This window comes from Salvelinus alpinus, chromosome 32 (assembly GCF_045679555.1).
Source record: "Salvelinus alpinus chromosome 32, SLU_Salpinus.1, whole genome shotgun sequence".
Taxonomy (NCBI): Eukaryota; Metazoa; Chordata; class Actinopteri; order Salmoniformes; family Salmonidae; genus Salvelinus; species Salvelinus alpinus.
Window position 1 is genome coordinate 25,620,228 of NC_092117.1, and position 13,872 is coordinate 25,634,099.

The 13,872-nt window shown below is 44.3% G+C and overlaps 1 protein-coding gene across 7 annotated transcripts in view; it reads right to left on the minus strand.

Moving 5' to 3' along the window:
• LOC139562592 (mitogen-activated protein kinase kinase kinase kinase 3-like) overlaps positions 1-13,872 on the minus strand; it is a 97,835-nt gene that overhangs the window by 25,915 nt on the left and 58,048 nt on the right. For all 7 annotated transcript variants that reach the window (XM_071380398.1, XM_071380395.1, XM_071380393.1 and 4 more), the window contains 10 exons: positions 8,421-8,511; positions 8,082-8,146; positions 7,646-7,701; positions 7,511-7,558; positions 7,356-7,398; positions 7,007-7,079; positions 6,648-6,779; positions 6,474-6,536; positions 3,616-3,697; positions 3,350-3,466 (listed from right to left, as the gene is read on the minus strand). In XM_071380398.1, the coding sequence (XP_071236499.1) occupies positions 3,350-3,466; positions 3,616-3,697; positions 6,474-6,536; positions 6,648-6,779; positions 7,007-7,079; positions 7,356-7,398; positions 7,511-7,558; positions 7,646-7,701; positions 8,082-8,146; positions 8,421-8,511 (770 nt within the window). The remainder of the gene's footprint in view (positions 1-3,349; positions 3,467-3,615; positions 3,698-6,473; positions 6,537-6,647; positions 6,780-7,006; positions 7,080-7,355; positions 7,399-7,510; positions 7,559-7,645; positions 7,702-8,081; positions 8,147-8,420; positions 8,512-13,872) is intronic.

A 13,872-nucleotide genomic window follows, 5' to 3' on the forward strand; every position in this document is an offset into this window, starting at 1 on the left:
GAAAATGATGTCATGGCTTTAGAAGCTTCTGATAGGCTAATTGACATCATTTGAGTCAATTGGATGTGTACTTGTGGATGTATTTCAAGGCCTACCTTCAAACTCAGTGTCTCTTTGCTTGACATCATGGGAAAATCAAAAGAAATCAGCCAAGACCTCAGGGAAAAAATTGTAGACCACAAGTCTGGTTCATCCTTGAGAGCAATTTCCAAACACCTGAAGGTACCATGTTCATCTGTACAAACAATAGTACGCAAGTATAAACACCATGGGACCACGCAGCCTTCATACCTCTCAGGAAGGAGACGCGTTCTGTCTCCTAAAGAGGAACGCACTTTGGTGCGAAAAGTGTAAATCAATCCCAGAACAACAGCAAAGGACCTTGTGAAGATGATGGAGGAAACAAGTACAAAAGTATCTATATCCACAGTAAAACGAGTCCTATATCGACATAACCTGAAAGGCCGCTCAGCAAGGAAGAAGCCACTGCTCCAAAACCACCATAAAAAAGCCAGACTACGGTTTGCAACTGCACATGGGGACAAAGATCATACATTTAGGAGAAATGTCCTCTGGTCTGATGAAACAAAAATAGAACTGTTTGGCCATAATGACCATCGTTATGTTTGGAGGAAAAAAGGGAAGGCTTGCGAGCCGATGAATACCATCCCAACCGTGAAGCACGGGGGTGGCAGCATCATGTTGTGGGTGTGCTTTGCTGCAAGGTGCACTTCACAAAATAGATGGCATCATGAGGATGGAAAAGTATGTGGATATATTGAAGCACCATCTCAAGACATCAGTCAGAAAGTTAAAACTTGGTTGCAAATGGGTCTTCTAAATGGACAATGACCCCAAGCATACTTCCAAAGTTGTGGCAAAATGGCTTAAGGACAACAAAATCAAGGTATTGGAGTGGCCATCACAAAGCCCTGACCTCAATCCAATAGAAAATGTGTGGGCAGAACTGAAAAAGTGTGTGCGAGCAAGGAGGCCTACAAACCTGACTCAGTTACACCAGCTCTGTCAGGAGCAATGGGCCAAAATTCACCCAACTTATTGTGGGAAGCTTGTTGAAGGCTACCTGAAACGTTTGACCCAAGTTAAACAATTTAAAGGCAATGCTACCAAATACTAATTGAGTGTATGTAAACTTCTGACCCACTGGGAATGTGATGAAAGAATTTAAAATCTGAAATAAATCCTTCTCTCTACTATTACATTTCATATTCTTAAAATAAAGTTGTGATCCTAACTGACCTAAGACAGGGAATTTTACTCTGATTAAATGTCAGGAATTGTGAAAAACTGAGTTTAAATGTATTTGGCTAAGGTGTATGTAAACTTCCGACTTCAACTGTACATATACACACATCATCATAATCATGCACACATAACCTTAACCCAACTCATAATGCTTAAAATTACAATAATGCTTAAATTAGTGTCATTTCTCAGTCCAATAACTGTACAGTAGTACTATTAAATCCTGTACAGTAGTACTATTAAATCCTGTACAGTAGTACTATTAAATCCTGTACAGTAGTACTATTAAATCCTGTACAGTAGTACTATTAAATCCTGTACAGTAGTACTATTAAATCCTGTACAGTAGTACTATTAAATCCTGTATAGTAGTACTATTAAATCCTGTACAGTAGTACTATTAAATCCTGTACAGTAGTACTATTAAATCTGTGCAAACTTCATCATCTAACAAAAACATCATTCAACCTCTCTGAGGGAAAAGGAGAGTGCTGAGCATCCAAGAGAATTTACTGTCACTAAGATGTGTATATTTGAAGGGACTGAAACTGTTCTGATCTCTGACCTATAAGTCAGGGAAAATTAGAACAATGGCCCAGTCAGTCACAACAACTTCTCCGCCTCCACGGCAGCAACAGAACAGAGCAAAGACAGACCACACTGCAAACAGGCAATTAAACCATGGCAACGCAAGGCAGCAGGAGACAAAAGATGCAGATCAAGGAGCTCAAATTCACACGTCATCCATTGACTTTCGTGGAAGTTTCCTTTACCAGTCTTCTTGTGAGATCAAACACATACTGATATATACACACTACATATAGCTAGAACCCCGCAGCTCGACCTCACCTCAGCATACCTAACAAGTTCTAGTTACTATATGCATGTTCATGCACTACACACACCCTTGGCCTAGCACATAGCCAGACAAATCACAAGCCTGTTAAGATTAGCTTTAACAAACCAATGTACAAAAACAATAGAAGGCATGTTTGAGCTGGGAGTAACTTATTCTCAGTTTAACTGCATGTAGCCAGCAGCATACCACCCTGCGCCAGCAGCATACCACCCTGCGCCAGCAGCATACCACCCTGCGCCAGCAGCATACCACCTTGCGCCAGCAGCATACCACCTTGCGCCAGCAGCATACCACCTTGCGCCAGCAGCATACTACTCTGCGCCAGCAGCATACCACCCTGCGCCAGCAGCATACCACCTTGCGCCAGCAGCATACCACCCTGCGCCAGCAGCATACCACTCTGCATCCCACTGTTGGCTTGCTTCTGAAGCTAAGCAGAGTTGGTCCCTGGATGGGAGACCAGACACTGCTGGAAGTGGTGTTGGAGGGCCAGAAGGAGGCACTCTTTCCCCAGTGCAGTGATTGGGGACATTTCCCTGTGTAGGGTGCTATATTTTGGAAGGGACGTTAAATGGGTGTCCTGACTCTCTGTGGTCACTAAGATCCCATGGCACTTATTGTAAGAGTAGGGGTGTCCTGGATAAATTCCCCAATCAAGCCCTCATACTGTCACCAGTTTACAATTGGCTCATTCCTCTCCCCTGTAACTATTCCCCAGGGCGTTGCTGTAAATGAGAATGTGCTCTCAGTCAACTTACCTGGTCAAATAAAAAAAAGCCTATTCACGCCTAAAACACAATCTTCAAAATCCCACATGCAGATAGATTGAACAAAGTAAGTAACATCAACTCCATGAGCAGGGTTCATTGACAAGGTCCAGTCTACCTGAGCACACACAGATTGGTGTTAGTTAGTGCTCTGTTACTACAGGTACTGATCACCAAGGTACTGGTGCAGTTCTATTGCAGGCCACACTGGTACCTTCTTGCGAATGGCAAAGCGAGGAGCTCGTCGAGCACCAGGGGTGATGGGAAGGAAGTGGCCCCTATACTTAAACTGAGGAAGGAGCAGAGAGAGGGATAATGGAGGAGAGAGAAAATATGTAGAACTCGGACAGTAAAGAGATCAGAACGATGGTACGACCAATGAGGACAGGTGTCAGTCTTCATTCTGCCATTTGATTGGATAAAACTGGAGCTGTAAAGGTTGGGGTGGTGACTGTACCTCTGGTTCAGGGTCGTCATCATCAAGGTCATTGTATGTGGTGTGGTCTGGGTTGTTGGCTTTGTCCAGCAGCTCGATGGCCAGGGTTCGACTGAGAGGCTGTGACACAAATGGGTGCTGTGGACACAGGAAGAGGATGTGAGGTCACGGCCTACAGGGTGGCCATTGCATTTCCACTTCTCTAAACTGGTAATCAATGATTGGCTGGTTAACATGTTTTCTTGACAGACACTGAAATCTAGTGTTTCCATTTAGACTTGGGGTACCTGTAACAGTTTCTCTGCTGTTGGCCTCTTCTTGGGATTTTTCGTCAGGGACAATTTGACAAAATGATGGAAATTATTTCCCCTTTCATAGGAGGAGACAGAACAAACAGATACATGTTAGAGCATTTATGATTGTAATACAGTATGAATTGAAAAATCAGGGGTTGGAACCTAAATTATTTTCCAATTGTTTCATTCTGAACAGAATCACCATTTTTGGGGGTTCCGTTCCACTGTTCCGACCAGCAAAATAAAGTTGGAACCCCAAAAAAGTTACGGTTTATATTGTTCCTTTTGTAACCCGTGAAATCCAACAGTTTACATTTAGCTCATTAAATGACTTCACCAATCAGCACGCATAGAGCAGGCAAGCTGGTTGTTAACACGCGTGATGGACAGACAAGTGTAGTCTTTGGCGCAAGAAGCGTCTGGAATTTAGCAGGTGGGGAGAGAGCGAGAGAGGTTTGAGGAGGAGGCTTGAAGCACTGGGAATTAGAGATTGATATGGGAATGAAAATGTATTAATATGTGGGCAATGCTTGTCCCGTCATTTTTTCCCCTGTAGTGTCCTGATCCCGCAACAGTTCTATAACCCCAGAACTTTCCTGTCCCGTCCCGATAAATATCACTCCCGTCCCGTGCTCATTTGTGGACGCAGAATTAGGAAGTATTGAAAATAATTTCAGTAATGCAATATGCGACTGTGATGTGGTTGTCTTACCTATTTCAGTTAAATGCACTGACTGTAGGCCTAAGTCTCTCTGGATAAGAGCATATTCTAAATTACCTAAATGTATATCGATTAAGGCTGGAGGATGAGGACAGAGACCCCAGCAGGATGGTCTGCACATAACAGCACCGGCATAAATCTGTAGCCTCCAGCTGAGCACTGCCCACATATGAACATTTACAACCCATTAACATTTACAACATGAACATTAAAAAACCTGAGCGGCAGTACTGCATAAGTCAATCTATTGTTATTTCCCTCTTCACCGCAGAAGGCACGGGTTTAGTTAAATACACGAAGAATTGGTCTTGACGGTAAAGTGAGTAGAGCAGGTATACTGCTTCAGGCCGCGTGTCCCACCCTCCAGTTGATAACCTAGTTGTTTAAACAGCAGCATTTCTTACAAGCCATGTATTACTGGAGGAAGGTGCGAGAGTGAGCCGACAGAAGGGGGAAATTTACAATTTATTTCGTATTTATTTTTATTAAGTAAACTATATTAGGCCAAGCCTACAGAGTTGGGTGTTTTTACAAAATGCTCCACACATGACATATTTACGCGCAAAAAACTCAAGTTTATAACTCTTCCTGTACTGCCCGTTCCTGATGACTGTTGATCCTGTCCCGAACTTCACAGAACTTCACTCCAATTCCTGACAGAATCCCGCAAGACCCTCCGGAGTCCTGTTCCTGTGTCAAACTCTACTTGGCATCGTCAGACATGCATTATCTGAATTAGAGTCACAGATTTATACTTGTTGCTTCTATAGAGGAACTTTGAATGTCCTTTGAGCTAGCTAGCTAACAAGATTGTGTGTGCAGAGTGGCACCAGAATTAATAAAACATCTCGCCTTCTTGAAGTTAATAAATCCAACATGAACCGTGATAACTAGGCCTATAGCGGGGCTCTCCAACCCAGTTCCTGGAGAGCTACCCTGTAGGTTTTCAATCCAACCCCAGTTGTAACTAACCTGGTTAAGTTCATCAACTAGCTAATTATTAGAATGATGGGTGATAGATTAGGGTTGGAGTGAAAACCTACAGGACGGTAGCTCTCCAGGAAGAGGGTTGAGAGCACTGGCCTATAATATCCTTAACTAGCATTGAAAAAGTTCATTAATTCTTCTCTAGTTAATAAAAAATCTCTCTCCCTATCTTCTGAGTCATGATTGCAATGTCAGTACAGTAGCCTATGCTTCAGAGGGGGGAGGGGTTACAGTAGCCTATGCTTCAGAGGGAGGAGGGGCTACAGTAGCCTCTGCTTCAGAGGGGGGAGGGGCTACAGTAGCCTATGCTTCAGAGGGGGGAGAGGCTACAGTAGCCTATGCTTCATAGGGGGGAGGGGCTACAGTAGCCTATGCTTCAGAGGGGGGAGGGGTTACAGTAGCCTATGCTTCAGAGGGGGGAGGTGCTACAGTAGCCTATGCTTCAGAGGGGGGAGGGGCTACAGTAGCCTCTGCTTCAGAGGGGGGAGGGGCTACAGTAGCCTCTGCTTCAGAGGGGGGAGGGGCTACTGTAGCCTCTGCTTCAGAGGGGGGAGGGGCTACAGTAGCCTCTGCTTCAGAGGGGGGAGGGGCTACAGTAGCCTATGCTTCAAAGGGGGGAGGGGCTACAGTAGCCTATGCTTCAAAGGGGGGAGGGGATACAGTAGCCTATGCTTCGGAGGGGGGAGGGGCTACAGTAGCCTAAACATGCACATACACAGACAAACATTTTCAGCTTGCAGACATATGTTTCTGAGTGACAGAGTGAGGACTTTGCATAGGCGCTTTGTTGCATTTTTTTGTGGGACTAGAAAAAATGCCTGGAACGTAAAAGAACGTTCCCGTGTGTCTCAGTTGGTAGAGCATGGGGTTGTGGGTTCGATTCCCACGGGGGACCAGTACGGGGGAGAAAAGCATGAATGCACGCACTACGATAAGTCGCTATGGATAAGAGCTTCTGCTAAATGACTAAAATGTAAATTAACCCGTTCCCAGCATTTTAAATAATGGTTCCATTCCAGTACTGATCACTTTCATTCCAGGTTCCGTTCCTTGAAAATGTTTGTTATTTTCCGGTTTTCGGTTCTGTTCCCTGAACAGTTTCCAATCCCTGCTATTCACAGAGGAGAACATGAACACTTACCACTTCACTTTGTCTTTCAATTTGGGCGGCTGGAAATTACTCTTTGTCATCAAGAAAAGGGCCCTGGAAAGTAAGAGAATAGACTTGGTTGGTAGAACAAAAAGTACAAGAAATATCCAGCATCACATCACATTGTCAAGGCTTCATTCACACATCCCCCAGCACACATACTACCTCATGGGGTGCAGGTCAAACATAGGAGGCTGCAGCTCGGCCAGCTCAATGGCAGTGATGCCCACGGCCCAGATATCACACAGCTGGTTGTAGCCTCCCTTCCTCTCCACTGCTGCCACCTCTGGAGCCATCCTGAAAGGAGGGAGAGGGAAAAAAATAGAAGAGTACTTAACATCAGTCATGAACCAATTAATCATTGTGAGTCAATCAATTCCAGCCATAACACTAATCATAACACTGTCCAGAGCAATATGAATGGTCTGTCACATCCTTAGATCAATAAGTCAATTAACCACACCATCATGTCAGAGCCCATCCAGAGTGTGACACCGAGGGGAGGGACCAGGGGTGAAGCTCACCAGTATGGAGTTCCAATGAAGGACTTCCTCTTAGCCAGCGTGGCAGTGATCTGTGCTGATACACCAAAGTCAGCTAAGGAGAAAGAGGGGAAATGGAGAGAAAATTAGCAAAAGATAAAGAGGTATTGTGAGATCTTATTCTAATACAGTAGGTAACTTAGGCTGCGTTTAGACAGGCTCTAGCCAGATCTGATTTGAAAAGATCTGATGTGATTGGCCAAAAGACCAATTAGTGGCAAAAAAATATCTGAATTGGGCTGCCTGTGTGAACACAGCCTAAGTAGTCAAGGTGAGGCTTTGGGAACTGATATCTGGTTGAAGTGTAAGCAATGGTTGTCCAAGACCTTACCTAATTTCACATAGCCGTTGTCTGTCAATAGAATATTTGCTCCCTATGAGAAAAAGTTATAGGGTCAGGCAAAATATAACCACACCAAACAAGGTTTGAAAGTCAATCGTCTCTACTTGAAAGCACACTTATTGCCATCATTGACATGGCATTACCTTAATGTCTCTGTGCATTTTGCCTTTGTTGTGGAGATAGTACAAACCCTGTAAGGAAGGGAGAAAACAACATATCACTAATTCTTAGTCAATCTGACCCCTAGATTCACACGTCAGCAGGGGGAAAAAACGTACCTGAAGGGTTTCCCGTGACATATACGCAATCTGAGACTCGGACAGAGGCCCAGTCACTGGAGAGGAGGGAGAAAGAGGGCAGAATTTAAGAGCAAGGCAAAGTATCTGAAGCATTTCATACACACGCTGAGATCAACACCAGATGTTTGACTTACGAGTGCTATTTACTGTGTTGGCTGGCTATGACAGCTTAAGTGGGAGAGTAGAAAGAGTGTGGATATTGATTGTAACAAGCTTTCATCTATTGTGCTTTATTGTCTGTTTTTAGATGAAAACACAGCTATTCTATTAGGGTGACTGTGAGCATGGGTGAATGCATAGGTCACCACAGTGTGAGTGACTTTGTGAATGTGGGAACGGGTGTGTGCTTGAAGAGACTATGTGTGTGTGTGTGTGTGTGTGTGTGTGTGTGTGTGTGTGTGTGTGTGTGTCTTACCGTGATAAATATCCTGCAGAGATCCTCCTCCGCAGTACTCCATGCTGATCCATAATTTATCTCTCCTGAAGGAGAAGGGAAGTGATACACTCACTGTCAATATCCCTCTCAACAGACCACAAGATAGCAAGACTGATGCTGTGAGTCGTGCTGTCCCAATCAGACAACAAGTCTCGATTAGACCAAAGACGGACATTTTAGCTGTACTTTAAATTTTGCTCCATCCAAAACGACAACATAGACAATTTCATGCCTGAAATATCTGTATAATTTGAGTCCAACTTCAGAGAGTTGTAAAACTGTCTATCCATACCGGATCTATCAGTATGTCAGTCTTACCGGAGATAGCTGCCGAAGTAGGCCACGATGTTGGAGTGTTTGCAGTCCTTCATCACAATGATCTCCTGCTGCACCACCTCAAAGTCCTCACCTGTTAATCAAACAATCTGATCAGTTACATGTTCAGGCCACAAAGCACTAGCCTGGTGGCTAGATCATGTTCAGGCCATAAAGCATTAGCGTGGTGGCTAGATCATGTTCAGGCCATAAAGCATTAGCCTGGTGGCTAGATCATGTTCAGGCCACAAAGCAGTAGCCTGGTGGCTAGATCATGTTCAGGCCATAAAGCATTAGCCTGGTGGCTAGATCATGTTCAGGCCACAAAGCACAAGCCTGGTGGCTAGATCATGTTCAGGCCATAAAGCATTAGCGTGGTGGCTAGATCATGTTCAGGCCATAAAGCATTAGCCTGGTGGCTAGATCATGTTCAGGCCACAAAGCAGTAGCCTGGTGGCTAGATCATGTTCAGGCCATAAAGCATTAGCCTGGTGGCTAGATCATGTTCAGGCCACAAAGCACTAGCCTGGTGGCTAGATCATGTTCAGGCCATAAAGCATTAGCCTGGTGGCTAGATCATGTTCAGGCCATAAAGCATTAGCCTGGTGGCTAGATCATATTCAGGCCATAAAGCATTAGCGTGGTGGCTAGATCATGTTCAGGCCATAAAGCATTAGCCTGGTGGCTAGATCATGTTCAGGCCATAAAGCATTAGCCTGGTGGCTAGATCATGTTCAGGCCACAAAGCACTAGCCTGGTGGCTAGATCATGTTCAGGCCATAAAGCATTAGCCTGGTGGCTAGATCATGTTCAGGCCATAAAGCATTAGCCTGGTGGCTAGATCATGTTCAGGCCACAAAGCACTAGCCTGGTGGCTAGATCATGTTCAGGCCATAAAGCATTAGCCTGGTGGCTAGATCATGTTCAGGCCATAAAGCATTAGCCTGGTGGCTAGATCATGTTCAGGCCATAAAGCATTAGCCTAGTGGCTAGATCATGTTCAGGCCATAAAGCATTAGCCTGGTGGCTAGATCATGTTCAGGCCACAAAGCACTAGCCTGGTGGCTAGATCATGTTCAGGCCATAAAGCATTAGCCTGGTGGCTAGATCATGTTCAGGCCATAAAGCATTAGCCTGGTGGCTAGATCATGTTCAGGCCATAAAGCATTAGCCTGGTGGCTAGATCATGTTCAGGCCACAAAGCACTAGCCTGGTGGCTAGATCATGTTCAGGCCATAAAGCATTAGCCTGGTGGCTAGATCATGTTCAGGCCATAAAGCATTAGCCTGGTGGCTAGATCATGTTCAGGCCACAAAGCACTAGCCTGGTGGCTAGATCATGTTCAGGCCATAAAGCATTAGCCTGGTGGCTAGATCATGTTCAGGCCATAAAGCATTAGCCTGGTGGCTAGATCATGTTCAGGCCATAAAGCATTAGCCTGGTGGCTAGATCATGTTCAGGCCATAAAGCATTAGCCTGGTGGCTAGATCATGTTCAGGCCACAAAGCACTAGCCTGGTGGCTAGATCATGTTCAGGCCATAAAGCATTAGCCTGGTGGCTAGATCATGTTCAGGCCATAAAGCATTATCCTGGTGGCTAGATCATGTTCAGGCCATAAAGCATTATCCTGGTGGCTAGATCATGTTCAGGCCATAAAGCATTATCCTGGTGGCTAGATCTGTTTGTGCTTTAGCCACATCCACGTGACATGTTGTTGTCATGCCATACAACGATAGAAAAGCTAGCTTAAGCATAAACAGACACGGCTACCAGGCCAACACAGCCAAGCATTCGTCGCAAGATACAGACACCAAGACATGAAATCTTTTCAAATTCAAGCAGATGGTAAACATGATAGAACTTGTTTTGATCATCATTAGGTTGTGCGCTAGTGGAGGCTGTAGTGTCTACAGGAAATATATTGATGCAGAAATTGAAAGCAGCGCTAACTGCATCAAATCCAGCTATTTTAGAACGCTTTCAAACACTGGGACATGTCTAAGAGCCCAGGCTTATATGAAATGACAGCACACCTCAGCATGGATAAAATAGCTAAAAAGACAATCATTTCAGTGGTGTGCCAGCTTAAAAATATGTCTTATTCAAATGTAAAATGACTGTTTCAGTTGCTTCATCTATACTGTAAAAGTGAAATCAGTGAGACACTTGCATCCATCCACACTCAGAACCATCTCTGACAGATTGCTTTTGACAACATTAAGAATGGCTGTGGGTGAATATTGTAGAGTTGGCTTCTGCATACATAGGCTTACATAGTCCATGGATCAAGATTACCTTTGCACCCTTCGAGCTCTGACACCGAGGTGAAGGTCTACCGTCTGATGGATACCCTGGCTGTGGCTTTCAAGGTTTTATCTGGGTGTCGAGCCCCTCAGATATGTGACTGTCGAAGCAAATTAGTGCCCTTCCTGACCCATACCGCGAAAGCAAATCTCTGTTACTATGGTAATGAGTCTGACCCAAGGCCCCAGCAGCTATATTGACAGGAAGTGTAGAAACACAGTGGACAAAAAGGCATACAGCTGCAATCGTTCACATAAGCCTTAAAAACAAGTTATGCATAGAGGTTTATCCCTTTCCAGTCACTAAAACCTGCTATGAATTCATGTGGGTCAATGGCCAAATGATTAATCCATGCATAACTACCTATATCCTGCTAGCGCTCTGAGCAGGGATAGAGCCACACAGCTTGCTAAGTGCTATCACATGGTAGGCTAGGCTATATCATCCAGCTACACCAGTGTTTACACCCGGACGCTGCAGCATGACAGCTTGATTCTGCGTCGAAGATGGCTCTGATGGGTGACTGTCCTCCTCACTCAGTGGCGTGTATTCATGGATGCCAAGGGAAGTCAGGGTTCCCCCAAAAAAATAGACCAAAAAGAAATAACGAAAATTAATCTTTCGTCTCTGTGTTTCATAATTTTCCTTCAATTTGCAAGAGGCTGAATTGTATCTCACAGGAGAAAGCATCAGAACGAGCGAAACAGCGCCCGTCTCATTACGTGCAGACCATCTACATATGCATTCGGAAAGTATTCAGACCCCTACACTTTTTCCACATTGTGTTACGTTATAGGCTTATTCTAAAATATATAAAATTGTGTTTTTTCCTCATAAATCTCAACAATATCCCATAATGACAAATATTTTTTATTTTGTGCAAATTTATAAAAAATACAAAACTGAAATATTACATTTACATAAGTATTCAGAAACCTTTACTCAGTACTTCTTTGAAGCACGTTTGGCAGCGATTACAGCCTCGAGTCTTCTTGGGTATGACGCTACAAGCTTGGCACACCTGTATTTGGGGAGTTTCTCCCATTCTTCTCTCAAGCCATGTCAGGTTGGATGGAGAGCGTCGCAGCACAGCTATTGTCAGGTCTCTCCAGAGATGTTTGATCGGGTTCAAGTCCGGGCCCTGGCAGGGCCACTCAAGGACATTGAGACTTGTCCCGAAGCCACTCCTACATTGTCTTGGCTGTGTGCTTAGGGTCATTGCCCAGTCTGAGGTCCTGAGTGCTCTGGAGCAGGTTTTCTTCAAGGATCTCTCTGTACTTTGCTCCGTTCATCTTTCCCCTCGATCCTGACTAGTCTCCCAGTCCCTGCCACTGAAAAACATCCCCCCAGCATGCTGCCACCACGCTTCATCGTTGGAATGGTGCCAGATGGAGGCCAGAAAGGCCTGATTGGTGGAGTGCTGCAAAGATGGTTGTCCTTCTGGAAGTTTCTCCCATCTCTACAGAGGAACTCTGGAACTCTGTCGGAGTGACCATTGGGTTCTTGGTCACCTCCCTGACTAAGGCCCTTCTCCCCAGATTGCTCAATTTGGCCGGGCGGCGAGCTCTAGGAAGAGTCTTGGTGGTTCCCAACTTCTTCCATTCAAGAATGATGGAGGCCACTGTGTTCTTACAGACCTTTAATGCTGCAGAAATGTTTTGGTACCCTTCCCCAGATCTGTGCCTCAACATAATCCTGTCTTGGATCTCTACGGACAATTCCTTCAACCTCATGGATTGGTTTTTGCTCTGACATGCACGGTCAACGATGGGACCTTATATAGACAGGTGTGTGCCTCTTCAAATCATGTTCAATCATTTGAATTTACCACAGGTGGACTCCAGTCAAGGATCATCAATGGAAACAGGGTGTACCTGGGCTCAACTTCGAGTCTCATAGCAACGGGTCTGAATACTTATGTACATAAGGTATCTGTTTTTTATACATTTGCAAACATTTCTAAAAACCTGTTTATGCTTTGTCATTATGGGGTAGTGTGTGTAGATTGATGAGGAAAAAAACAATTCAATACATTTTAGAATAAGGCTGTAACGTAATAAAATGTGGAAAAAGTGAAGGGGTCTGAATACTTTCCGAATGCACTGTGTCTGATGCCGTCTGTATGGCATTGGCCTCCCTTGACTAAAAAAAATTGCCAATCAGTGTTGAGCTAAACTGAGCGAGCTCAACTGTGAATGGTCTTGGTGCACTAAAATAAAAAAGTTCAAGGGAAGCCAGCTTGGATTTGGCATCACTCCTGTCAAATCCCATTGAGAGCATACGTCATTGACAGAAAAACTGGAATTGTTGCATCTTGTTGTCTTCCTAGCCACCTAGCTAAAATTGTCCCTTTCCTAATTAGCCATGGGTGGAAATAGGGATTTGGACTTGTGGTTTTACTTAATTTTCCGTACTGGCCAATGATTATAATGGAGATTCTGCTCCTACCATTAATTCATACGTTGTTGTGCCCCTGACCTGAAAGGATGGGAGTTCAATATGTAGCTAGAAGTAGAAGGCTAATACTAGCTAGCTAACATTGCCCATGAATGGAAGTTAGGCTAGCAAGCAAGAATTCTTGCCAGGTAGCCTAGAACAAAAACTAAAAGTGGGTACTATATGACAGAGTCAGACCATTTCGTCAACATGAAAGAGAGGCGGATGGCATTGGCGTTTCTCTACAAGTAGGGTGAGTTAACATGTTTTTCTACTTGCACGAACGCACACAGAGACATCAGAAACATGGACAGCCACATATTTAGCTTACGTTGATTGGACTAAGTTGTTTTTGGTATCTTATAGTTGTCACTAAATTAGACTAAGCAGAGTTGATTTGATGATGTTGAAATGTTGAAGTTGAAATGGTGCTGGAATGGTGGAGGCAGCTCCTGTTATCTTTGTGACTTGCGGTAACTCTCTGTGGTTCTAAATCAATAGTTGTTTAGTGATGGAAACATTCACTTGTTTGACCATGCTGTAGGTAAAGTAACTGTCTGTTACTGTACATGAAATATGTTTTGTGGACTTCACTGGACAGAGGTTGCTATCCGGTTTTGTGATAAAACAAAGGTGTGGTTGAATTTATTCTGCCACTGTGTCTTCTTATTGTCTCTGCCTTTAGGTCTATATAGGCATATGGACTAACGCAAG